This window comes from Camelus bactrianus, chromosome 10, assembly GCF_048773025.1.
Source record: "Camelus bactrianus isolate YW-2024 breed Bactrian camel chromosome 10, ASM4877302v1, whole genome shotgun sequence".
NCBI lineage: Eukaryota > Metazoa > Chordata > Mammalia > Artiodactyla > Camelidae > Camelus > Camelus bactrianus.
Genome location: NC_133548.1, coordinates 601599 through 624564, shown reverse-complemented (window position 1 = coordinate 624564; position 22966 = coordinate 601599). Strand labels below are relative to the sequence as shown.

Sequence of the window (22966 nt, the reverse complement as noted above, 5' to 3'; positions counted from 1 at the left end):
TGTGGAGTGATAGCTTGCTGCTGGCCCGCTGCCCACAGGTGCAGCCATGCTCCCAGGGGGACACACTGGGAAGAAATCTGGGATTGCCTGGAGCCAAGGGGCAGCTGAGCCTGCCCTTACCCCTCCCCAGTGAGGAACCTCAGTGAGCCCACTGGTTCCCAGCAGATGAACCCCTGTGGTCATGCTGACTGTGCCTGTGGGCTCGCTGGTCAGATGCCGGGCGTGGGCTCGGGTACAGCTGATGAAGCACATGGGGTCACAGTCACTGCTGCTATGGGGCATAATTAGGGGAGGGCTTTAGGGGACACACAACTGTCCCTGGGGTCGAGGACTGGCCGGGTCCTCAGGAGTTGCCCCGAGGAGCTGCTCGTGGTGTGGACAGGAAGTCTGACCTCGCAGCTCCACAGCAGAAACCAGTCTGTCTGGGAAGGCAGCCCACCTGGGCACCCAGCTTCTGCCAGTGTGGGCTTCAGATAAGTACATGGGCTGGTACGTCAGACAGGGCCCTCTCCCGACCCACACAGAGGCCTCCCCAGGGCTGTCCCCACCTAGGCCTGCTATTGGGGTGGGGTAGGGTGGTCTGTTGGTTCTGGGAGACAGGCCTGGTCCCCCAGATCTGGCGTGTGAGGTGGGGCTGGGCTCGAATGGAAGGAGGGGTGAAGTGGGGCCCTCAGAAGCTGCTGTGAGTGGGTGTGTGCGCTCCTGTGTGTGCATGGGGGTCAGTCAGTGTGCCGGTCTGCCGACTGGCACATGGGGCCACAGCCCATCTCCCCAAGGCCCCACCTTGGCACCCCCCCCCCACCGGCTGTGGGCTAGAGGGCGGAGCTGAAAGCACGAGCTGGTTCCCTCCAACTTCAGAGGCATCAGTGGGAGGGGAGCGCAGAGGCCACTGCACTGGGAGTGAGTGCTGGGACCTGGTGTGTTTGGAGGTCTGCTCAGGAGTGGGGACACGGGGGAGGAAAGTCAGCAGTGGGGCCACAGCGTGAGTCAGTGTCGGTGGACGTGGAGCGAGAGGCATGCCAGGCGCACATGAGGCTCCCCGGCCTGGGGTTTGGAAGACATGGAGGACCAGCAAAGGGGCAGCCTGGGCCAGGACACACCGCAGCACGCAGCAGGGCTGGCCCTGGAGGAAACAGGCCCTGCACGTCCCAGTGGGACCAAGGCAGCTCAGGGGCTGAGGGGAGCTGAGTCAGGGCTGGATTGAGGGCCCACGTCAGCCTAAGTCCCTGTGTGACCTCTGGTGGCTTCCGTGGAATGAGGACAGGTGGAGTCAGTGGGATGAGTGTGATGCCAACAGGAAGCCAAGAGCCAGGAGGGGCCAGGTGTCCTGGTGGGCTGGGTGGTGCCTTGGTTGGTACTTGGCTGGGCATCACCAGGCAGGTCGCCGCACAACAGCAGTGATGCAGAGGGGGTCGGGGTGACCAAGCGGGTGGGGCCACAGGGCAAGCAGGAGTAGGGGCTGGAAACAGATTATGGGTGCAGTTTTGGGGGTCAGATGCCCCACAGCTAGTGAGGCCCCTGGGAGGGGCCCCCAGACCTATTGGCCTCTGCACTCCCCCTCAGTGCTGACCTCAGGAAGCCTCATCCCGTCTGAGGTGGTTTGACGTAGCTTACCCACTTCTCTAACTGGGCTGTGACAACCGTTCCGCTCCCGACAGCCTACTTAATTTGCAAAATCTTGAGAGGAGCACTCACAGGGCCAAGTCCCTAGGAACAGGAAGTTACAGGAAAGATGGAGCTGAAGTCTCTTCGGTGAGGACAGCCCAGGGGGAGGGCGAGGCCCCAAGGCGGGGGTGGGATGTCAGGGAGGCTCAGGGCTCTTCTCTTACACTGCTTGGATTCCTCTTACTAAGGTTTTCCTGCAGTCCTCTGCAGACACAGGAACCCCCGTCCGTCCAGCCTGGGCAGCTCCCCAGGCCCACCCACGCCCAGGACCCCCACTCCAGGCACCAGGCCCATAACGAGTCAGGGCATTGACAGACACGGGTCAGGGGCTGCTGCCCACACACTTTATTAAGATGCACCCAGAGCCTACCCTGGCCCCACTGTGGAATGTGGATGGTGGGGCTGTGGCCCCGCCTCGAGCACCAGGACCAGCGGTCAGCCCCTCACCTCCCACCCCAACCCGTGTGTGGCCCCAACCCCCTGCCCTGGACAGGGTTTGTTGGGGAAAACACTACTCTGGTGAATACTTGGGTGTAAAAAGTGCCAGAAGCCCCTCCCGACCCCAGCCCCAGGCCAGGACTCGGCCACCCCATCCAGCATCACGTTCACAGGCCTGGCTGGGAGTCCTGGGGGGGGGTCTGGCTGCCTGCTCCTCCCCTCCTTATGCCCAAGCTGGTGAGAAGTCCTGCAACGGGGGAGGCAGGTGGGGACGCAGTCCTCTCCCCAGTGGGCAACATCCTTTGGCAGCGAAGCAGGGATGGCAGGCAGCACGCAGCCTACGCACGGTAGGTGTCTGCCTTCACCACCTGGCAGTACATGGTCATGGCGAAGGTCAGCCCCAGGATCTGTGGGGACAGGTGGCAGCTGGGCAGGGCTGCTCCAGGGATGACAGCCCAGAGAGGTCCTGCCCCAGTAGGCACCCTGACCCCACCCCACTGCCTGGATGGCCTGTAACCCTAGGGCTCAGTCCAGACCCTTTCCCCTCAGGTTTGGCCACCCACCCTGGCCTCCACGGGTGGTGTCAGGACCCACGGGTGCCAGGCCTGGCCCCAGCAGCTGCCCTCTGACCGTTAATCCAACTGCAATCAGCACCTTTGGTGCTGTCCGCCCGCTCTGGCTGCAACCCCCGTCTGCATCCCGGAGATGCGTTGCCCTGATGCTGCCGCATTCGGGACTTGCCATGGGGAAGAAGGCGGGGGCTGGGGTGGGTCCGGCGGTTCCGGTGGCAGCCCCACCCCCTACCTGCACCAGAGCTGTGCACAGTCCGAAGACGCCCACGGCCAGCAGGTTCTCCTGAAGCCACATCTTCACCGTCTCGTAACAGGGCTGGAGGAAGAGCAGGCGTCACCGGGGGCTGCGAGGCCGGCGCTCCACCCTCAAGTCCCCGGGGCCAGAGCCGGGGGAAGGGCACAGCCTCACCGCTTTCCACCAGGTGCCGGGCGCGTGCAGCCCGCAGCTCTCGCTGAACTCCAGACAGCAGGAGTCGGGCACGCGCGTGGCGTTGTAGACCTCGAACCAGTCGGTGTAGTTGGAGACCCCGCAGCAGCGGAACTGCGGAGGAAGTGCGGGATGGGACTGTGCCCTGGCCACGCCCTGGCCCCGCCCACGCCCGGCGCTGCCACGCCCCGACTCACGTCTGTCTGGATGATGCTCCAGGCGTTGGTGAGGCCCACGTTGCCCGGGGTTCCGTACAGGTGCAGGCCCCTCTTCAGGTCCCGCTGCGCGTACCTGTCGATCTGCAGGACAGCAGGGCCACCCTGCAGCCAGCTCCACCTACCTCGTCCAGACCCCACCTCTGCCCAGGCCCCCACCCCGTGCCTTCTGTCCCCCTTCCTGGAGTCACCCCCTCCCAGAAGCCCTCAGCAGGCTCAGGCCTTTGCCCCTTGGTCTCCCTGGGCCACACATGGTGCTGAGCCCGGGGTTCGAGTCAGACATCAGCACGACGTCCGTCAGTTATGTTCAGAGGGAGACAGTACAGAAACCCTCAGCTGCGTCTGCCCACACCCGTCAGGACCCACACATCTTGCTGTCGGCCAAGAGGGCCGAGGTCCTCATTCCTAAGACCATCCTCCAGGAAAGGAACCAGGCTCCTTGGAGAAATGGCCAAGTCCAGGGCTGGGGCAGGGACTCCCCAGAGAGGAGGTGCACTGAAGGAGGTGCATCTCCTCACAGGAGCAAGTGAGAGCTCCTAGCCACCAAAGCTAAGACAGACGAGCAAAAAATAACAGTCCTGGAGTATATAACTCAGAATAATGTAAATGAGTCCTCACTGGTGTAAATAATGAAATAAATCCATGGGGGATAGGAGATTTTCCCCATCCAACTAATACACAGCTGAAGTCAGCAGGAGCAGGGGGCCCAGCCTGGGGGCCACCTGGGAGCTCACACTGCTTTGCCCTCCAGGGCCCCAGCGTTTCCCTCCAGGCCCGGCCTCCAGTGGTTGTGGTTAAAATCAGATGCACGGCCGGGTCCCATTGTTGGTCCTCGCCGTGCTAGGGCCCCCGCCCCCTCGTCGCCTGTGCACCATGGCCCTCATGGTGATGAGGATGGAGCCCCCCCACCCGAAGTGGGGGAGCCGCACCTTGTCAGTGTAGGCGAAGAAGAGGATGGCGACGGTGGCCTCCAGCAGGAACACCAGCAGCAGCAGCACGAAGAACTGCGGGCGAGGACCCGGCGGCCTCAGCAACCCAGCCCCCAGCTGCCCCCAGAGGGTGGGGCGCGAGCCTCAGCCCGAGCCCCCAAGCCAGGTCTGCAGGCCCCACTCGTGCTGCCCCACCTCCCTCGGAGCCCTCCCGTCTCTGTGCCAGGGGCTGTTGGGTCTTGCCCGACCTCTGAGCACAGCCTCACGTCTTCGAGCACACACGTGTGCTCCAGACCCGTGTCCTTGTGCTCGGCGGGCAGGTGCAGCGATGCCCAGGGGGGCCCCTGCAGGGAGTGGGTCTGACTGCAGTACCCCCAACCCCCAGGTCCCATCCCTCAGGACAGCCAGGGGTGGCCACTGCCCACTCAGGCAGGAACAAGTTAGAGAAGCCCCCACCTGTGACCGCACAGGTGGCCCACTGGGTGGTGGTACCTCAAGTCACAGCCTTGACCTCAGCCCAGGTGCCCTGGCCGGGCTGAGCAGTGGAGCACTAGCCTCTGACCTCTGACCTCCAAGTCACCCCGTGGGAAAGGTCAGGGTTGGGGGCCTCAGCTCCACCCCTACCCACCGCCCTGAAGGGAACATCTGGGGCATATACTGGACACGTTGGGTAGCTGCACAGACAGGGGACGCACCCTCTGGGAGGCCCCTCCCCAGCAAGGGCTCCTCAGACAGAGGCCCCAGATGAAGCAGGTGATTTCAGGCTTGAGTCAGCCGCCGGTGACCGCTGCCAGGCATACTAATAGGCGTAGCCTGGCCCAGGGGTCCTTCTCCTTCTCCTGTGATTTATGTTCCACAGGATGGAAACATCCTGCCTGTAAATCCACCTCTGAAGCCGAGGCGGGGGCTGGGAGCTCTGAACAGAGGGTCCTGGGGAGCCAAGAGGGCAGGGGCAGGAGCCGGGAGGGTTCATGGGAGAGGTGGTGTCAGAGAGCATGGGCCCGGTACCGGCTGAAGGGGCTCTGCCTGGCATGCGTGTGGGTGTGCGGGCACCCGTGTGTCTGTGTCCCGTGAAGGGGGGCCCCGCCCGGCCCGGCCCCAGCACCCCGCCCCGACTCACAGTGAGCAGGAGGCATCTGTTCTCCTTGATGGCCCCGATGCAGCCCACAAAGCCAATGGCCATCACAAAGGTGCCGGTGACAATGAGCAGGTTGGCGGCCGACAGGGACGGGAAGGAGGAGGACAGGGTGGCGAAGTTCCCCTGCGTGGCGGCCAGCCAGATGCCAACGCCCAGGATGCCGCAGCCTCCCAGCTGGGACCCAGGCGGGGAGAGAGGGACGGCAGAGTAGCAGGTGAGCGTCCCGCCAGGTCCCGGGCGGCCCCACCGAACTCCCCATCTTGTCCCGTCACCCCAGCTGGGCCCCCACATGCCCTCCCCTAACCATCCCTTCTGAAGTGCAGCCCCCACGTGCCCTTGCCACCACCTCTCCTCCACCACTGCAGCTTTTATTGAGCTCCATAATTGCTTGTTACTACAAAAATCAATTAAAATGAGGAAGGGGAGAAGGCCAAGCAGTGATGAATCCAAGGTGAGCTCTCGGCCTTCCGTGAGGAAGGCATGCCCACCTCCTAGCGGTGGGGAGCAGGGTGGAGCCAGGGCAGCTGAGGGGCTGCGGCTCTGGCCCCCCAGGACTCTGAGGCCTCTGAGCCATCCCAAGATAAAACGGGAGAAGGTGTCCAGGGCACAGGCTAGGGGCAGGCAGCCCCCTACAAATGCTAGCCGGTTCTGGGTCCTGAGGCAACCCAGGCTTCGAGAGACCAGCTGGAGGCGGATGGCTGATGGGCTCGGGGAAGGCCAGGCAGCCCTGGGGGCTCCACACCACTCTGGGACTGGACAGGACATGGGGCCCTGCACCCCCGGGGCCCAGAAGCCTCCTTGAGGCTGGCCTGGACCCTGGTAGATACCCCATGACTTAGGCAGGCCTGATGGGCCCTGAAACCCCTGCCTAAGGAGGCCTTCTCCCTCGGCACGTGTACTCACTCGCCCTGCCCCCACCAGCAGTTCAGCCCTGGCTGCAGGGGTAGGGGTGGGGGCCGCTGCTCCACTCTCACTAAGCCCCTGGGGAGCACACATGCATTAAGCCAGGCTGGCAGAAGACTGCAATTATGGGGTGGGGGCGGTACAGCTCCCAGCCCAAGAGCAGGAGCAGCCCCAGGATCCCAGGGGTGTGGGCAGGCACCAGGGGCTCTGGCCCAGGTCTGCTGCTGGTGGCCGATGTCCCTCTCGGCCTTGCCCAGGGCTGGCTGAGGTGGACAGGAGAGCTCCAGGCTAGAATGCCCACACCTACCCCATGGGGGGCCAGTTAGCTCAGCTTCTCTCCGTCACCCACCCTATCCCTCTTTGCGCTGTCCACAAAACAGAAGAGCTTCTGTCTAAAAATTATAAGCCACACCTGTTCTGGCTGCTGCTGGCTGAGGCTGCGCCAGGCCCCCCACAGAGGCTCCTGCCCTGGCCTGTTCATCCTGCCCATCTGAGCCCCTCCCCAGGGCAAAGCAGGGTAGGGGCCTGCAGGTCCGTGAGGGGCGTGGGGGGCACGTGTGCCTGAGTGTGTGCCAGAGCTGGGCTTGGCACAGCCCCAGGACAGGGCACATGTGTGCTGCCAGGAGATGTGTGTGCCCCCACCTGTGGGGTGGGGTTACCCCCTGTGGGGCAGGCCCCCACCCGTGGTGCCAGGGACAGCGCTGTCCACGGTGCTGACTGCAGGCATGGCCACCAAGAGGGAGCAAGGCTGGGCCACCAGTGCCTCTGGACACCCCATGTCCGCCCAGGGGCTGCCACCATGGGGCATAAAAGAGGCTGGGACAGACGCTGGCTTATTCAACCCTCTCCCCACCAACCTGCAGGTGAGAAACCAGGAGCCAAGGGGCTGTCCCAGGTCTCATGGGATCTCCAAGGATGCTGGGAAAGGCTGGCGCTGGGAGCACCTAGTGGGGCCCAAGCAGACCTGCACATGGAGAGGGCTCCCCTGGCCCCTGCCCGGGACTGGGGCAGGAGAGGGATTTGGGAGGACAGCCTCGCTATGGAGGAAGCTGAAGTCAGGCCCTCTCCAGCTGGAAGGACAGTGACCGCCAGGCCAGGCCCCATGCCCAGCTCATAGCACGTCCCCCACTGAACAAGCAGCACCCATCCTGGGAGGGTTACATCTCCAGGTTACATCTAGGCTGGGACCACGGTGGGGTGGGTGGGGCTGCCCCTGAGCAGCGGGAAGATGCTGGTGCAGCAGGGAGAACTGTTACTTAAAACCTCAACAGCCTGCCCATCTGGCTCTGCCTGCAAGGACAGAGGCGGATGGCTCCTTTCAGCAGGAAAGTGAGCCCCTCTGAGCTCCCTTGCCCCGTGGGATGCACGGAAGTGCACAGGGAGGACACTGCGGGCGGAGTGGCTGTAGGGGTCGGGGGGCCTGGAGGGGCCGGGCCCCACCCCCTAGCCCTGGTGGAAACATTTCTTTAATTAACACTCCAGGAAACACCCTCACCTCCACCCCAAAGTGGCAGAAGAGACACCCGCTGGCTGTCACCCAGGTGCGTGCCATGACACACAGGGACGCGGCACACAGCCCAGGCTGTCAGACGCCCTTAAGCATCGCACAGTGTCACCCACCACACGGACACACGTCACAGACATGCCCCAAACCCCCCAGGCCCCGCCACTTTCAGGCACATCCACACAGACCAGGAACCAAAACTCTCACCGACGCGCTGAGATGCACACAGGGTTAACACAATTATCTGTGGTTTTGAAAACGTTTCTGTGTATGCAGCTTTTAAAACATTTTGGCAAGAAAATTACAGCCTCCAAGTACAGGAGAAAGTGGGCCACGTTAGACGGCGCGTCATCGCAGGACAAGCAGGGTCGAGGTCTCTCCCAGGACAGGTGGCCGGGGCATCAGCAGTGGGGGGCCGGGGGGCCGGGGTCCCACCCCACCCTGATGATGCCTACCCTGCACCTCCCCAGCCCCACTCATCACTGCCTGGGCCAGACAGAAGCCCTGGTGAGGCCTAGGAGAAGACCTCGACCCCATGACAGCCTGGGAGAGGAGCCAGCCCCCTCACTGGGATCTCCCACCCTAGTCCCACAGTCAGCTGTGGCCTGTCTCCCTGGCACACACCTTGAGGGCACACCCTGTCCTCCATTGCCCTCACCTGTCCCCAGCCCCAGCCCAGCACCTGGCACGTGTTCCTCACTTCCTGACATCTCTTTTCTTGCCCAGCTATTTTTCAGGTTGGCCTAGGGCTAGGCAGGTGGGGACCACTAGGCTAGTGATGCTGTCCCCCTCCAGGCCCATGGCGGGTGGATACCAGCCGGCCCTCTACTGCTGCCCCTCCGGCCACATGGCTCAGTGTGGCAGATGGCCGGGCAGCTGGCCATGTCTTTGGAAGGGGGTGGAGGGCTGCGTGCCCACAGGGGCCAAGCTTGTGTCCAGAAGCCCAGCACCCGGCAGCCAACGCAGGCTCAGGGTGGGGCTAGGCACGGCGAGCAACACCCCACTCCCAGCCAAGAGCAGGCACGGGGGCAGGGAGGGGGCCCATGGACACAAAGCTCATGCAGAATGTGTCCCCTGCAACAGAAACCAGGTCTGCCCTGCACAGGGGCTGGGGAACTGAACGGGGGACAGGGCCTAGGGTGGGGGGTGGGGCTGGGACCCCGGCCCCCTCTGCCCACTCAGGCCTTCTGGCCTCTGCACTGCTCCTTGTCCCCTCTCTGCCCCAGACAGAACTCCCACCCTGCCTGCAGCTCGCTCTGCCTCTGCTTTGTGTCTGGAAGGTTCTACCCATACAGAGGCCATGACTCTCCCCTCACCCTCCCTCCCAGCAGGTTGACACAGGGGTCCCACGGAGCCCGTCTGGGTCACTGGGTGGACAGGCCAAACATGGCCACCCAGGACTGCACCAGAGCCAGCCGGAGCCCACAGCCCCCTGACCAGCCCCTGCCACCCCCAACCCATCCGGGGAGCCACCAACCTCCTAATAGTTGATTATTGAGAAATGGACTGTTTCCCTGCCATCCGCACTGCAGCAGGGCAACGGCTGGGCACGGTGGGAGGGGAACAGGGGAGGGGTCCCAGTGCTGCCACCACAGAGGGGTTACATCCCCAGGCCCCAGAGTCCCCATCTGTCCAGTCAGCCAGCTGCTGGCCCCAAGGACAGAACTCATGCAGAACAGCTGTCCTGTGGCCTCCTGACCCCTGCCTGGACCAGGGTGGTCAGGGACCCCCCTCCCTTCACAGCTGCCCACCCACCCTGGCTCACCCAAATCCAAGAGGACCTGGGCTGCATGGCTAGGGCTGGGCATGGCACCTGGCCACAGGAGAGCCCCAGAAGTACCCTCACTGTTTCTGAACCCAGCCTTGCCTCCACCCAGGACCATCCCCAGACCAACCAGACTACATCTGGGGCTGCGGTAACTGTCGCTGGGGGAGCCCTGAGCACCTGACCCAGAGCAAGGAAGGGGCAGGGAGGCGCCTCCCTCCTCTGCCCAACCCCGGCTGCTTCCCAGGGGCTGCTCAGCCCCTGGCCCTCACTCCTGGGCCCTGCACAGAGCCCTAATCACCAGGATGGTGCTCCCAGGAGACACCCTGCCCCAGGGACTCTGGCCCTAAGCTGCTGACCCCCTGTGCATACCTCAGGGAAGGGAGGCTGCACCCCCAGGGGGGGTGCCCCTTGCCTGTGAGGGCCCGTCCGCTGCGGGAGGGCAGGTGCAGGTCTGGGAGTTGGCCACTCTGAGCTCGGAAAGACCCCAGCGCCGGCCCCTCTGGGCCTCTCCTCCCCCAGTGACCCTGCCGCCCGCCTGCGCCTTCCTGGCTCCCCTTCTCAGGGCACCCCAGCTCCAAGCACTGGTGACAACAAGCAGGCCTGGTTCCTCCCCTGAGATGGGTCCATGACCCACCGGCCACACAGGAACGGGCAGAGCAACCCTGGGACAGATGGGTACTGACATTTCCCGGCCCCACTGGGACCCAAGGCTGGAGGCCTCAGCCCTGCCCTCAGGACTCCTGCCAGGAGCCCCCAGGGAGACCTGTCCAACAGAGCACGAGGAGTCAATTATGGCCAGAGCCGGCCCATCCCTGGAGGGTGGAGTCAGGACTGACACAGGTGAGGGGGAGAGGGTCTCCAGCCCACTGGCTCCCCCACCACCACCTCGGAGCCCATGGTGAACCTTTCATGGCTCGAATCAAATGTCCTAAAATTTATTTTGGTGATGGTTGCACAACTCTGTGAATAGAATTGAACTGCACATTTCAAATGGGTTAATTGTGTGGTATGTGAATAAATATCACATAAATTTCAATAACGCTGTTACTTAAAAAACCCAGTGGGGAGGCTGAGGCAGGACACTCTCGGGGAGAAATGGAGTTGGGGGCAAAAACTACCACTCCTGTGGGGGCCCAGTGCCCCCAGGCAGCAAAGGAGCCAGCGTCCCTGGGAAGGCATGTTCTAGCCGCCACCCTGTCGCCTGCAGCCTTGGTCCCTAGCAGGAAGGGCTCAGCTGGCACCTGCACAGGGACAAAGCAGGGTGAGTGTCGCACCCAGCCTGCAGCCATTCTCCCCACCCCTGGCCTCAGCACATCTCCCATGGGTCCACTCTCTGACCGCCAGGCCTCTGCACTCCCCTGACACAAAGCTGGGGCGTGGAGGGGCCAAGGCTGGTACAGGGGCCCGGTTGGCTTGGCTGGGAAATGTAATTGGATAATAAAAGGGAATTGGATTTTCTCCTCAGGGGAGAGTCCCAGAGGGCTTCCTGACTTTTCTTTCCTGGGTTGAGGACGGCATCCACGATGGGGATCAGTGGAGTGTGTCCACCCTGCAGCTGGCAGGGGGCTCCTGCAGGTGCACAGGGCAAAGAGCCCATTGGGGTGGGCTGCTCTCAGAGCACAGGCCACGTTAAGGGACCCCTTCTCCTCCATGCAAGCAGAGGTCACTGAGGAGGGCAGGGAAGGGGAGAAGCAGGTGCTGCCACCACGCAGGACCATCCCCCACACCCTCAGCCCATTCCCCTGTCACTCTGCCACAAACATGGCTCACCTCCCTCACACCCATGGCTGCCAGCTCTGGTCACACTGTCACCTGCAGCCTTCTCCTGTCACACTGCCAAGGGCATGCTGACCCTGCCAGCCGCTCAGTGCTAACCACACTGGTGCCCCTACATTTGGTCAACGTCCCCCACCAAGAGAAGACAGTCCCCTCTTCTCATGCCTGGGCAGAGCTCCAGCTGCACACCGCCTCTGCTGCTGGCTCTTGGCCTCCCGTGTACCCCTCCACTCTGGCCTGGGGCCTGCCCCTCCCAGGAGCCCCCTGCAGAGAAGAAAACCTGCGGGTGACCCCTTCTGGAGACGGGCATCAGGGCAGGAACCTCCCAGGCTGGCCACCCCTCTCAGGGACACCCCCCCTTAACAAACTGGGGAGAGGAAAGCCAGCACCCCAGGATAGAAGGGAGGTGCAGAAAGGCAGACGGGCTTTCTGAGCATTTGGCCTTAACTGGACCTCATGCAAATGAGCTTACAAATGACAGCCTTCTTCTGGGGCCCAGAGCCCAGGCAGGAGCTAAAGCCACACCCCCTTACTCCCAGTTGTGGAAGGAGGGTCCGATCAGGAATTAACAACTGAGCAGGGAGTGTGACCTTGGCATCATGTCTCCATCAACCTTCTCCCAGCGAGACCAGTGGAGCCAGGTGTGACACCTGCCCCAGCCCCAGTCCAGCACCCTCCCTGCCCTTACGGGACTGGGTGGACCCTCTGTTCTCAATCTTGCAGGGAGGGGACAACCCTGCAGCACCAACACCTCTGACCCTGAACACAGGCACCTCATCTGAGCAAACCCAATCCAACTCTGCAAAAGTTATGGATGCCCCCCCCCCCATGTTGGATGAGCAGCAGAGGCCAGACCCCTCTCCTGCTGGCCCACCATCCTGCTCAGGCTCGGGCCCAACCAGAGCAATTACCCACACACCCTCCTCTCCCGCCCCACCGCGCTTCAGGAGTCGCGGAACCAACTCCGCTCCTCAGCCCCTCCCTAAGTGTGGTCCCTGGAGCCCGGTAGGCCAGTCTGCTGAGGAGGGGAGGGAAGAAGAGACAAGCGCTGCAGCCACGAAGAGGGAGGGAAGGGGACGGAGGGAAGGCACCCGCGGCCCCGCGCACTGACTTAAACCCGGCAGAGGCCAGGCACGGGGCCTGAGGCGATCCTGCGGCAGGTGCGGGACGCGCCTGGTCTCAGGAAGAGATGGAGCAGGGAGAGGATGCGGGGCGGCCGCCCAGAGTGCAGAGGCCGGGGCGGACTCCAGAGGTACCGGAACCCCTCCCCAGGGGCCGATCCAGCCCTGGCCTGCAGAGGGAGCGACGACCCCCAGGCACGCCTCCCAGTCCACGTCCCGGGTGTCCCCCACGTACCCCTGCCGAAGCGGCGACCCCGGATCCCCGACATCCCGCGGCCACTCACCCAGAAGAGCAGGTTGAAGGCGAACATGAGGTACTTGACGCCCTGGAGGCAGCCGCGCGCCATGCTGCAGCGCTTCAATTCTAGGAGGAAGATGAAGGAGAGGTCCAGGTAGAAGACCACGTACTTGTTACCCTTGGGCGACGTGTAGCGCGCCTGGGCCGCCTTGGGGCCGGGATTGGCGTGCAGGCCGAAGAAGGCGCCGCCGCGCGCGAAGCCCGGCTCCTTGCCCGGCGGCGACGGGCTGCGCCGGTACGTGGACTCGTCTGTGCTTGAGCGGCGCATCGCGCGGGGCCGCCGGGGCCGCCCCAGGCTCCGCGCCCCGGGCCGCGGTGGCACCGGGCGCGCCGCCCCTCTCGGACCCGCGACGGTCCCCGGACACCTGCCAGCCCGCGGTAGCCCGGGCCGGGCCCGCCCCGCCCCGCCCCGTGCCCGCCCGCCGGCCAATCCGCGCCGGCCCCGCCTCCGCGAAGACCCCCCCCCGCCACTCCTCGCCGCGCCGCCTCGCAAATCCGACCGCGCCGCCCCGCGCGGGCCAATCACAGACCCGGGACGGCGCCCCCGCCCCCGGCCCTCCGCCCGCGCCGGCGCCCCTTGGTCTTCCACTTCCCCTGCCCGCCCAGTCCGGGAAGCGATGGAGGGGGCTGGGGGCTGAGGGCAGGGGGCCCAGGCAGCGCTCAGCCCCGGGCACGACGTCCCCGTCCTTGCCCCCAAGCTGGGCTCGGAGACCTCTGACCCACGCAAAATGCAAAGCACTATGCAAATGAGGGATGACCCAGTTGCCGTCTGGTGGCGACTTGGGGCAGCTCCGGCCCAGACCTCTGGCCCAGATTGAGGGAGCTCGGGGACTACAGCCGGAACACACAGCGGGTGCACACTCTCCGAGCAGCCCACCCTGTGCTGGACAAGGGCTGCGCCAGGACCCGGAAACTCGCGCAGCTCACACGGGACAGGGGTCAGCCTGGGAGACAGACCCCATGCAAAGCTGGCGGCCCACCCCAGGCCCACCCAGCACTCAACCCTGGCGGCACCCTGCTTCACCCAGCCAAGGGAGCATGGCTGGCTTCACTGGCGCATGACATGTGCCGTCACACAGTTTGATGCTCTGGTTTTGATGCTCTGCAGCCACTGTCTTGAAATTCTCCACAATTTTTGACCAAGGGGCTCTGACTTTCATTTTGCACCAGCCCCTCCCAGACACATCCACACACTCAGCTGGATGTGGGTTCACGCCAGGCTTGCAGATCACAGGTGGCACGCACACGTGTTGCTCCAAAGCCTCTTGTGCCGGGCGTGTGGTGTGCCCAAGGGCTGATGAGCAGAGACACGCACAAGGAGCAGCCCAGAGGGGCAGGCACACGCACCACCACCACAGGTGCTGTGCCCCCACAGCCCACCCCACTGGCGGGGACCCTAGAGTGTGCTGGGAAGACACCAGCATGTGTCCCAGATGCCGCCTCCCTGTCTGCCCTTTGCCTGCGGCCCAGGAGGGGTTGAGCCTCCTCCTGTCTGCACCGGCAGAAGAGCCAGGCCTGGGGGAGGGTGGCCACCACAGGCATAGATGAGCCCTGAGCCCTGGACTGGGTCTACCCTATCCCCAAGGCCACCCATGGACAGCGTCCATCCCATTGGATGGTCCCAGAAACGGAGGGAAGGACTCACCCAAGGTCCGCAGAACTCAGAGGGGAGAGGAGTGGGAGGAATGGGGATGGGGAGATGGTGCAAGGAAGGAAAAGAAATGGGGGGACGAGGAGGAGGGAGGGGGGCCCATCAGTGGTGCTGACAAAGTGATAGATTGAAACTAAGTGGTGCCTGCGGTGGCAAGTCTGGGAGATGTCTGCTGGGCGGGGGGCCTAGTGAGGTCTGGCAGCCCTGCTGTGCTCTGAGGACCACTGCCCCAGCCCTGTGCTGCCCGAGGGCTCTGAGGAGAACTGCAGCTCAAGCCCCAGGGGCAGTGTCCTTATGCTGTCCTCTCTGAGCTGAGCTGGCTCTGGCCGGCAGGGAGTGGGAACAGGAGAACCCCAGTGTCCCTACCCTGCCCAAACTGGGGGCCTGACAAGGCTTCCCAGGTCCCTCTATCCTTCCTCCCCCAAGGATTCTTTGGTGTGCCTGGGCTCCTGGAATGGGACACAACAGTGACCACACACCAGGGGCCCGGTGGAGAAGCAGGCCTTGGAAGCCCCCATCCAGGCCCTGCAGAGACCACTGCCTGCAGCTCTGCCCAGGGAGCAAGTGGCCGCCGGTGACCCCTGGAGACTCTGGGGATCCCCAGCAGCCTCCAGCCACCATTCCCTTGGCCCAACCCAGCCAGCCCCACACGCCCAAGCCAAGGATGGACACTCGGGGCCCCAAGAGTCCCAGCATATGAGAGGGTGTGTGCTCTGTGCACACTTGTGGGCACAGGCAGGCTAAGCAGGACGGAAGGGCATGTCTGCCTCCCCAGCCTGGCTCCCAGGGCAGGGCCTCCGATGACCAGGGTGGGGCCACCCACCTGGGGAGCCGTGGGCTCGGCCCTCCACTCCTTCATCACACTGGAGCTCAGGGCGGGGCGGGGAAGGGGAAGTCTGTTCTGGGTTCCCATACTGGGCCCAGCACCCAGGACCCCCCTCCTCCACCTCACTCAGCCAATAGCATTCCTACAGCCCCTTAAACTCCTGCTAACCCCTGTGCCATCTCTAAACCCTGCACCCATCACTCAGGTGAGCAGGTGAGACTGAGCTGAGATTAAACCAGAAAACTCAACCAAGGGTCCCGGGGCCAGTTGGAGCGAGGACAGGAGTACATCCAGGCTGCCAGGTGGAGCGCTACCCAGCCAGCCCCGGGGACCCTGTCCCCACAGTCAAGCCCTTCCTTCAGCAGGTGGGACCCCAGTGAGACACACTGAGGAGGTGACGTCTGGTTGGCTCAGCCCCAGTTTGTCCCAGGACCAGGAGAGCGGCCAGCCATCAAGGCCCTCGGGCTGGGTGTGGGTGAGACCAGAAGGCAGCCCAGTGCTGCGCCCCTGCCCCGCCAGGCTGGGACGTACCTGGGCTGGCCACAGGAAAGAGGGCAGGCTGTGCCCAGTGCCCCTGGAGGCTGGGCAGCCAGCAGGCAAGCTGGAGCTCCCTGGAGGAACGACTGCAGAATGGAGGCTCTCCAAGGGGATGAGGAACAGCCCTCCACTCAGGACCAGGTCCCTCCAGTGGCAGGGGGGCAGCTGGGGGGCAGCTAGGGGTGTGCTCAGACCTGTGGGCTGCACCCCCACCCACCCTTCGCGTGGCCTTCCAAGACGCCCAGGGAGACACCAGGCTGCTCAAGTGGGGACGTGCAACCAGAGAACACACACGTCCAGAGATGAGGACACACACACAGCCTGAGGGCCGTCCCAGTCCCAAGCGGTCCTGGGCCCGAGACTAACCTGCAGTGTCCACCTCCCCCACGACATCCTCCTGGGCTCGTCTGGGGCTAGCAGACAGACATGCCAAGCCACAGACCTAAGCTCTCCCCAGGAGCCAGCCAGTGATGACTCACGAGGCCCACTGATCTGCTGTTAGTGCTCACGGGGGTCCTCCCCTGAGAGCCAGGGATTGTGGGGAGGGGTCCCAAGCTCACGTGGGGGTTGCGACAGCATCCTGGCCAAGCATGCGCACTTCACCCCTCAGACCAGGGCTCCTGGCAGCCTGGGGAGTGGGGCAGGCGGTCTTCCCAGCAGCCCAAGGGCAAGGAGGGGCAGCAGAGGCTCAGACGCCACACTGGCACTTGCCCATCTCCTCATGTTCATCCCCTCATGGGCAGCCCACTGCCAGCCGGTCCACTCAGACCCACACCTGGGACAGATGTGAAGCCACTGAGCCGGTGGAGGCCCCGGCAACCCGAGACCTAGCCCCTCTGAAACCCCAGTGCACCTACCACACAGGGAGAGCACGCCCCTGGGCCCAGGGCCCCGGGCCCACCTTCATCCCCAGCAGTCGCTGTGCCCAGGGATGAAGCATCCACGGAGGGCTTTCAGGCCCAGCGAAGTATGAAGGGTGGGAGGGACACGCCCCACGTTCTTTGATGAACCGGGAGCTGAGGGGCCCAAAGCCCACAGCAACACTGCTGAAGCTAAAAACCATGCATCCATCCAGGCCTAAGGCTGCGTCTGTGCACCCTACCCCCCAGGACCTGGGCATCAGGGGATGGCGCCTCCCAGTCAGGCTCTAAAGGGCAGCTCCAGCAGCACCTGGCATGGCCCGCAACCCTCCTGGGCCCCCACATGTGAGGAGGCCCTGTGGCCAACACCACTACCTGGCCACATTCCCAACCCAACCCCCAAGGCAGCCCCTGGACCCTCCATGAATGATCCCGGCACCTTCTGGTCCCCACCATGCCTCTCCATGAATCCAGAGCCCCCACCCCCATCTCGGACAACTCAGACACAACCGTGCAGTCAGGGCATGGGAGCAGGGCTGGACAGGACCAGGGCTGGCTCGCTCCCCAACCCAGGCCCAGCCTCCTCCTCCAGGAAGCCTCCCTGCCCCACTCCCTGCTCTGGGCTTCCTTTGAGCTCAGAGTGGGACAGGCCTGCGTCTCCCAGCACAGCACACACAGCAGGCAGCAGGGATAGGGCTGAACGAGAACACCAAGACACCCCTCCCACAGCCTGCCAGCCCAGGCCTGGGCCTTCTAGACCCTCCAGGACCCTGGGATGGGGGCCCTGGGGGAGCATGAGCCACACAGAGGCCGTGGGCACCTACCCGGCTAGATCAAGGTCCCACTCGAAGAAGGACCTCCCCAAACGCCGAAGCAGGGCTTGCCCACCGCTGACCCGGAGGCCTGGGGCAGACCTGCGGTTCTCAGCAGGGCCGCGGCAGGGGCCTGGCCTGGGAACATGCACCCCAGCGGGGGCAGCTCAGGGTGGAGAGTGGAGCCGGCCTGCCCACCCAGGCCCCCAGCTCTGAGGCGGCTTTGAGGAGCCAGGAGGGCCCCGCCAACACAAACAGGCCTGTGGTGTCGGCCTTCCTGCTGCTGCTTCAGCCCTCCGTGGGCCCCCACCCTGGGGGAGGGGCAGGCAAACCCCCAGGCTGGCACACCCTCCCTGGGAGGAGCCACATCCCCTAGCCCAAACTGGAGCCTCCGGGGCTGGGAGACACCCCCTCCAGGGGAGGAGGCCCCAGTCTGTTCCTGGGCCCCCTGGGTCCCACCCCAAACTCAGGGCCTTCCCCTACCACCCTCTCCTTCCACCCACCACAGGCCCTGGGAGCACCCTTCTCAGGTGCCCACCAGGTATGTTCCCCAACCTCAGCCCTGACACCCACCCCCACCCCTGGGCTGCCCAGAACCCTCCAGAGCAGGGCCCTCAGGAAGCCCAGAGCGGCCCAGGCGTGTCCAGGGGTCTCTATGTTAGGGCCAGTTCAGCTTCAAGCACACCGGCAAACCACCACACCCAACTCCCCAGCCCCTGGGGCTGGGAGGGCTCCCGTGGGCGTAGCAGGTGGGCAGCCCCCTCTGCCCCTGGGGAGGCATCCGGGTGCCCTGCATCACCCCCGTGTGAGCACAACTCTACCCACAGCAATCAGGGCCAGGGGCTGAGCCTGGGACCCCAGGCCCACATAGCCCCGATTGGACCCTCCAGCTGGGCAGCTTCTGGTTCCACCCACACTTTCGGGCGGTGAAGCGGTGAAGCCGTGAAGCGGTGAAGCGGAGGCTGGGACCCAGGCCGAGGGGGTGGGTCAGCCGACTCCCAGGCAGGGTTCTCCCTGGGCTCAGCCTGTTTCCAGAACACTCAGGGCCAGAGGGTCCCAGCAGCCGAGACTTCAATCGCTAATTGTCCCTTGTCCCCTGCCTGCCCTGAAGTGACCCTTCTCGAGCAGGAAGCAGGGCTCACGGGTTTCAGACCACATGTGAGCACAGCCCTCCCTCCCCTGCCCACACTCCTGGGGCCAGGACACCCCATTCTCCGAACACCGGTGCCTCACTCTCCCTGCCCCTTTCCCAGCCCTCCCTGGAGGTCTGGGCCACATCTGTCCTCACAGCCCACCTCCCCTCCACCCTCACCCTTACCCATGCTCTGGTCCCTGGGGCCTCCCTCCTGCCCCTGCCCACCCTGAGGAGAGCCTGCCCACGCCCTGGCCTGCTCCCCCCAACACACCTAGCAGGACATGGCCACCCAGGGCTGGCCAGGCAGGAGGGCAGGGCTGATCTCTGAGGCTCCCCTATCCTCTGGTCTAGCTGGCTGGGACTGAGCCAGGGCAGAGTGGAGACGGAGGACCAAGTGCACATGAGCGTTGGGACCCTGCACACTGCTCCCCGCAGCCTCCCCCTGGAAATCAGGGAGCTGGAGAGGAGGAGGCCGCCACCGCCCCCACCCTCAAATCCACACAGAGCTCTCAGAATTCCAGGAATGTCAATTTGGCACTCCGTCCCCTCCCTCTCTGGGAGTAAACAACCGCGGGGCAGGAGCTGGGCGAGGCCGACTGGCAGCCCCTCCTCCAGGAAGCCTTCTGCCCCAGCTTCCCCCGTGCTCCCAGAGGCCCACCCAGATGACATCCCAGATCCCTCCCCCGTCTCCCTCACCTCCACAGATGCAGCAGCCTCTACAGCTGAGCCTGGCTATGACCCCAGGCCCCTATGACTCAAGGTCCCTTTCCCGCCTCTCTGGCTGGGGACAGGATGTGCGTCCAGTCAGCCTGGGAAGGGGGGCAGGGCAGGGAAGTGGCCTCCAGCTCGTGGCTCCGCACGTGGCAGGATGGGGGATGGCAAACACCACTGGGGAGGCCATCCAGGGCCCAGGCAAAGGTGGGGGCTCCAACTTCAGGCAGGCAGCGGATCTGGTCAGCCTCTCCATCTCCCGCCTGGACCTCCATCTCCTTGCCTCTCAACTAAGGCCAGGGTCCATCGTCTACCCTGAGAGGGCAGTTAGTTGATGCCTGGGACCCAACACAGGCCCCACCCACCCCAAACTGAGATCCAGACTCCTCAGGCCAGCGAACTGCCCAAAGCCTGCATAGGTGCCTAAGTCACAGGTGCCACTGTGAGACACATCCACCCTCCCGAGTCCAAAGCTTACCTCCTTCAGGGAGCCTTCCCTGCTTCTCACTGTATACAGCCCTCCCCACTACCCCTAGCCATAGGATCAGGGGGTTCACCCCACCTCTTTTCCAGAGACACAGCCTCCCCTCCCTTTAAATCCTTCATGGCTCCTGCCCCATCACCTCCTCCAGCTCCAGGTACAGCCTGCAGGCCTCTGCCCAAGGGTTCCCTTTGCCAGGATCTGTCCTGCTCCCACACACACTCGGGATCTCTCTTCAAGGTTCAGCTTGAAAGACACCTCTTCCACGACTATCCCCTGACCACCTTCCCGGTTCTCAGAGATCCGACCCTCCAGATCGCAGGCGACCCACCCAGCACCGCCTGGCCTGGGACGGGTGCAGCCAGCCCCATCCCGCACCCCTCGAAGCCCTTTCCCCGGGAAGAAGGCAGGAGGGACAGGGGCGAAGCCGATCGCAACGCTGCTGGGGGGCTGGAGCCGCCCGCTGAGCCCACCACCGCGCCAGTCACTCCCACCGCGCCCGCCCGCCTTCAGGGATACAGGCAACTACAGAGCCAGGACCATTACTGTGCGGGCGACTGGGCGGCGGCGCCCCCGAGGGTCCTCCCAACAGCGCAGAGACCCCTCGGGTGCCCGCCGTCAGGGGCTCCAGGTGGGGAGACCCCCTTCCCGGTCTGTCCCCAGCCGGCCCGTCTCCGCGCCCGCCACAGGGTCGCCGCGCCCCTAGCCCGTCCCGCAACTTGTTGCTGCGACTCGGCTCGGACTCGGCGCTCGGGGTCGGAAATCCGCGCGGGCTCGGCTCGGGCCTGGGCCGGATCCCAGCTCGGGCGCGCGGGTAGCGGGACCCCGGCCGCATCCCCTCCGCGGGCGCGGTACCTGCGCGCGCCTTCAGCCCGCCAAACAGCTGTCAGTCAAGGAGGCACGAGAAACGCGAACGCCGCCGCCGAGCCCTTATGGCCTCGTCCGGACGCCGTAGGTCGGGAGGTACTAAAGCGGCGAGTGGGGGGTGCCGACAGCGCCGGCACGGGAGGTGGCGGCTGGGGCGGGCCGGGCATCCCCCGCTCCATGGGCGCGCCCGGGGCGGGGCCGGCGCCGCCGGCGGAAGCGCCGCGGGATCGAGGAGCTGATCGGCTGACTGCTCCGCTACCGCCATGATCATCCCTGTGCGCTGTTTCACGTGCGGCAAGATTGTCGGCAACAAGTGGGAGGCCTACCTGGGGCTGCTGCAGGCCGAGTACACCGAGGGGTGAGGCGCTGGGCCGGCGGGGAGGGGGCTCTAGTGCGGTCGGGAAGCGCTCCCCAGGCCGCGAGCCTGCGGGTCGTGGTGTGGGGGAAGGTTCCCGGACTTCGGTCGGGGCCGGCGTCTCGGCCCGGGGATCAGCGGTCCGGGCCTGCGGGGCCGGCGCAGGAGCTTTCAGTCCTGGAGTTTTCCATCCCTGTTCTCCAGACCTGCCCTCGGGGCAGCGTTGCCGCCGCTCTTCCCCCGCGGCCCCGCAGTTAGTTGGGCGAGAGGAGGGGAGTTAGTTGGGCATCAAGCCGCTGGTGTCTGGGGGCTTCTAGGTGTCTTGACGAGTCCCGGCGCCTCTCTACGGCAAATGAGCCCCCAGCCGCCTCTGCCCATCTGCTCAGTAACTTCTTTTCCCTGCCGTTAGGCCCAACCCCGTGTCCTGCAGACTCACTTGTTTCTTTAGGATGAGCTTCCTGACTCCATAGTCCTCATCACCAGGCCGCTGTTGGGGGTCCCATTTCTGTGCTTGCCCCTTAGCGCTGCAGTCATCGCTATGCCTGTCTGCATCTCTGCCCCCCGACTAGAGTCTGACCTCTGGGCCCTGGGGGCGAGCCACAGGCTCTGCTTAAACGTTGTTGGATGAGAGGGGAAGCCATGGATGGGCTGAGGATTTGCAGCGGGCTCTGAGGAGGCTGCTGGAATAACTGAAGTGCGAGTGAATGTGGCAGCCTGCACGGGGTCCCTCCCTGGAATGCCAGGGGCAGGGGCTGTCCGTCGGCCTCCCCTTTCCCAGGCTGCTGCCTCTGCACACTGGAGGCCTGGGAGGTGACTGGGGCTGCGTCTGTGGGAAATGAGAGACACGGGGAGCAGAGCTGAGGGAAGGTCAGCCAGGGTTGGGGGGAGGCAGTTCACTCTGGCCTGGGCAAGGCCCTCCGTCTGCCAGGACGGCCGGGCAGCAGCCAGCTCTCCTCGCCCGCAGGGATGCCCTGGATGCTCTGGGCCTGAAGCGCTACTGCTGCCGCCGCATGCTGCTGGCCCACGTGGATCTGATCGAGAAGCTGCTCAACTACGCGCCCCTGGAGAAGTAACGTGGACCCAACAGACAGCGTCCTGCCCACAGCTCGTCCCCCCTGGTGTGGGGACCTGGAAGCCATGCCTGCCCACAGCCCTGTCAGCTTGCATCTCCCTCTCTGGAAAGAACCATCCAATAAAGGTTTTTGAGGGCCACCTGGAGGTCCTAACAGTTGGCCTAGCTTTGTTCCTGTGTCCTGCCTTGTGCGTGAGGCCAGCGGAGGTGATTTCAGCCCTCACTGCCCAGGAGGAGGGAGAAGTATGCACAGGGCCCCCATCCACACGGCCGTGCTCTGGCGGGCTGGCTTTCCTGTGGAGGCTGCACTCAGCCCCACAAAAAGCATAGACTGTGAGCGGTTGGGTTGTGGGCCAAGGGCCGTTGGCATCCCCACAGCAGTGCTCTGGGTGCTCCTTAGGCTGAGGACAGAGGTCCTCACATCCTCTCCCCCAGGATCTGAATCTAAAGAACCAGATTCTCTGAGCCCTGAACAGAGTGCCTGCTGTGGTTACAGGGGCCCCTCTGGAGGGCACTGCTGTCAGAAGCTTCCAGGCTCTGCTGGAGCCCAGCAGGCCTGTCCCCTCCACAGCGAGCAAGTGCTGCACAACCTCCACAGGCTGCCTGTAGACCCCGCTGTGGGCTGCAGGTGCCCAGAGGAGGGGCTGGACGAGCTCCCACTGTCCCAGGCATTAACACTCCATGCGAAGAAATGGCCAGAAGCTGCCTTGCAGCAGGGATGGGAGGGGTGAGGCAGGCCCACTCCCTCCAGCAGGCGGAGGGCATCTTGCTCAGGGCCGGCCCAGATGTCTGAAGTGCTCCTCTGACCACAGATGAGGAAACCGGTTCGAGGGGAAGATGGGGTCTGCCTGTGATGGCCCCTCTGGGCCCAGCACTAGCATGTGTCCTTCTGGACCCCAGCTCAC

The 22966-nt window shown here is 64.6% G+C and overlaps 2 protein-coding genes and 1 long non-coding RNA gene across 6 annotated transcripts; 2 read left to right on the top strand and 1 right to left on the bottom strand.

Annotated features, from left to right (window-relative positions):
- Positions 1 to 1973: 1973 nt before the first annotated feature.
- TSPAN4 (tetraspanin 4) lies at positions 1974 to 20762 on the bottom strand. Of its 4 annotated transcripts, none has more exons than XM_045517291.2 (8): positions 20623 to 20762; positions 12741 to 12820; positions 5367 to 5558; positions 4247 to 4321; positions 3300 to 3401; positions 3085 to 3216; positions 2845 to 2991; positions 1974 to 2510 (listed from the first exon to the last, which is right to left on the bottom strand). In XM_045517291.2, exons 2-8 carry the CDS (start codon positions 12801 to 12803, stop codon positions 2442 to 2444), a joined length of 780 nt encoding a protein of 259 aa, XP_045373247.1. In that variant the 5' UTR covers positions 12804 to 12820; positions 20623 to 20762; the 3' UTR covers positions 1974 to 2441. The 4 variants fall into 4 exon arrangements, with proteins under 4 accessions (XP_045373247.1, XP_045373251.1, XP_074227473.1 ...); XM_045517295.2 differs by lacking the exon at positions 20623 to 20762 and adding an exon at positions 19272 to 19415; XM_074371372.1 differs by lacking the exon at positions 20623 to 20762 and adding an exon at positions 18847 to 19000.
- Positions 5464 to 9281, top strand: LOC141578793 (uncharacterized). Its single transcript, XR_012509459.1, has 3 exons — positions 5464 to 5598; positions 7770 to 7828; positions 9120 to 9281. It is a non-coding gene; the product is annotated as an uncharacterized LOC141578793 (long non-coding RNA).
- A 72-nt stretch (positions 20763 to 20834) lies between the features above and the next one.
- POLR2L (RNA polymerase II, I and III subunit L) lies at positions 20835 to 22220 on the top strand. The gene is made up of 2 exons (XM_045517349.2): positions 20835 to 20992; positions 21954 to 22220. Exons 1-2 carry the CDS (start codon positions 20898 to 20900, stop codon positions 22060 to 22062), a joined length of 204 nt encoding a protein of 67 aa, XP_045373305.1. The 5' UTR covers positions 20835 to 20897; the 3' UTR covers positions 22063 to 22220.
- Positions 22221 to 22966: the final 746 nt, after the last annotated feature.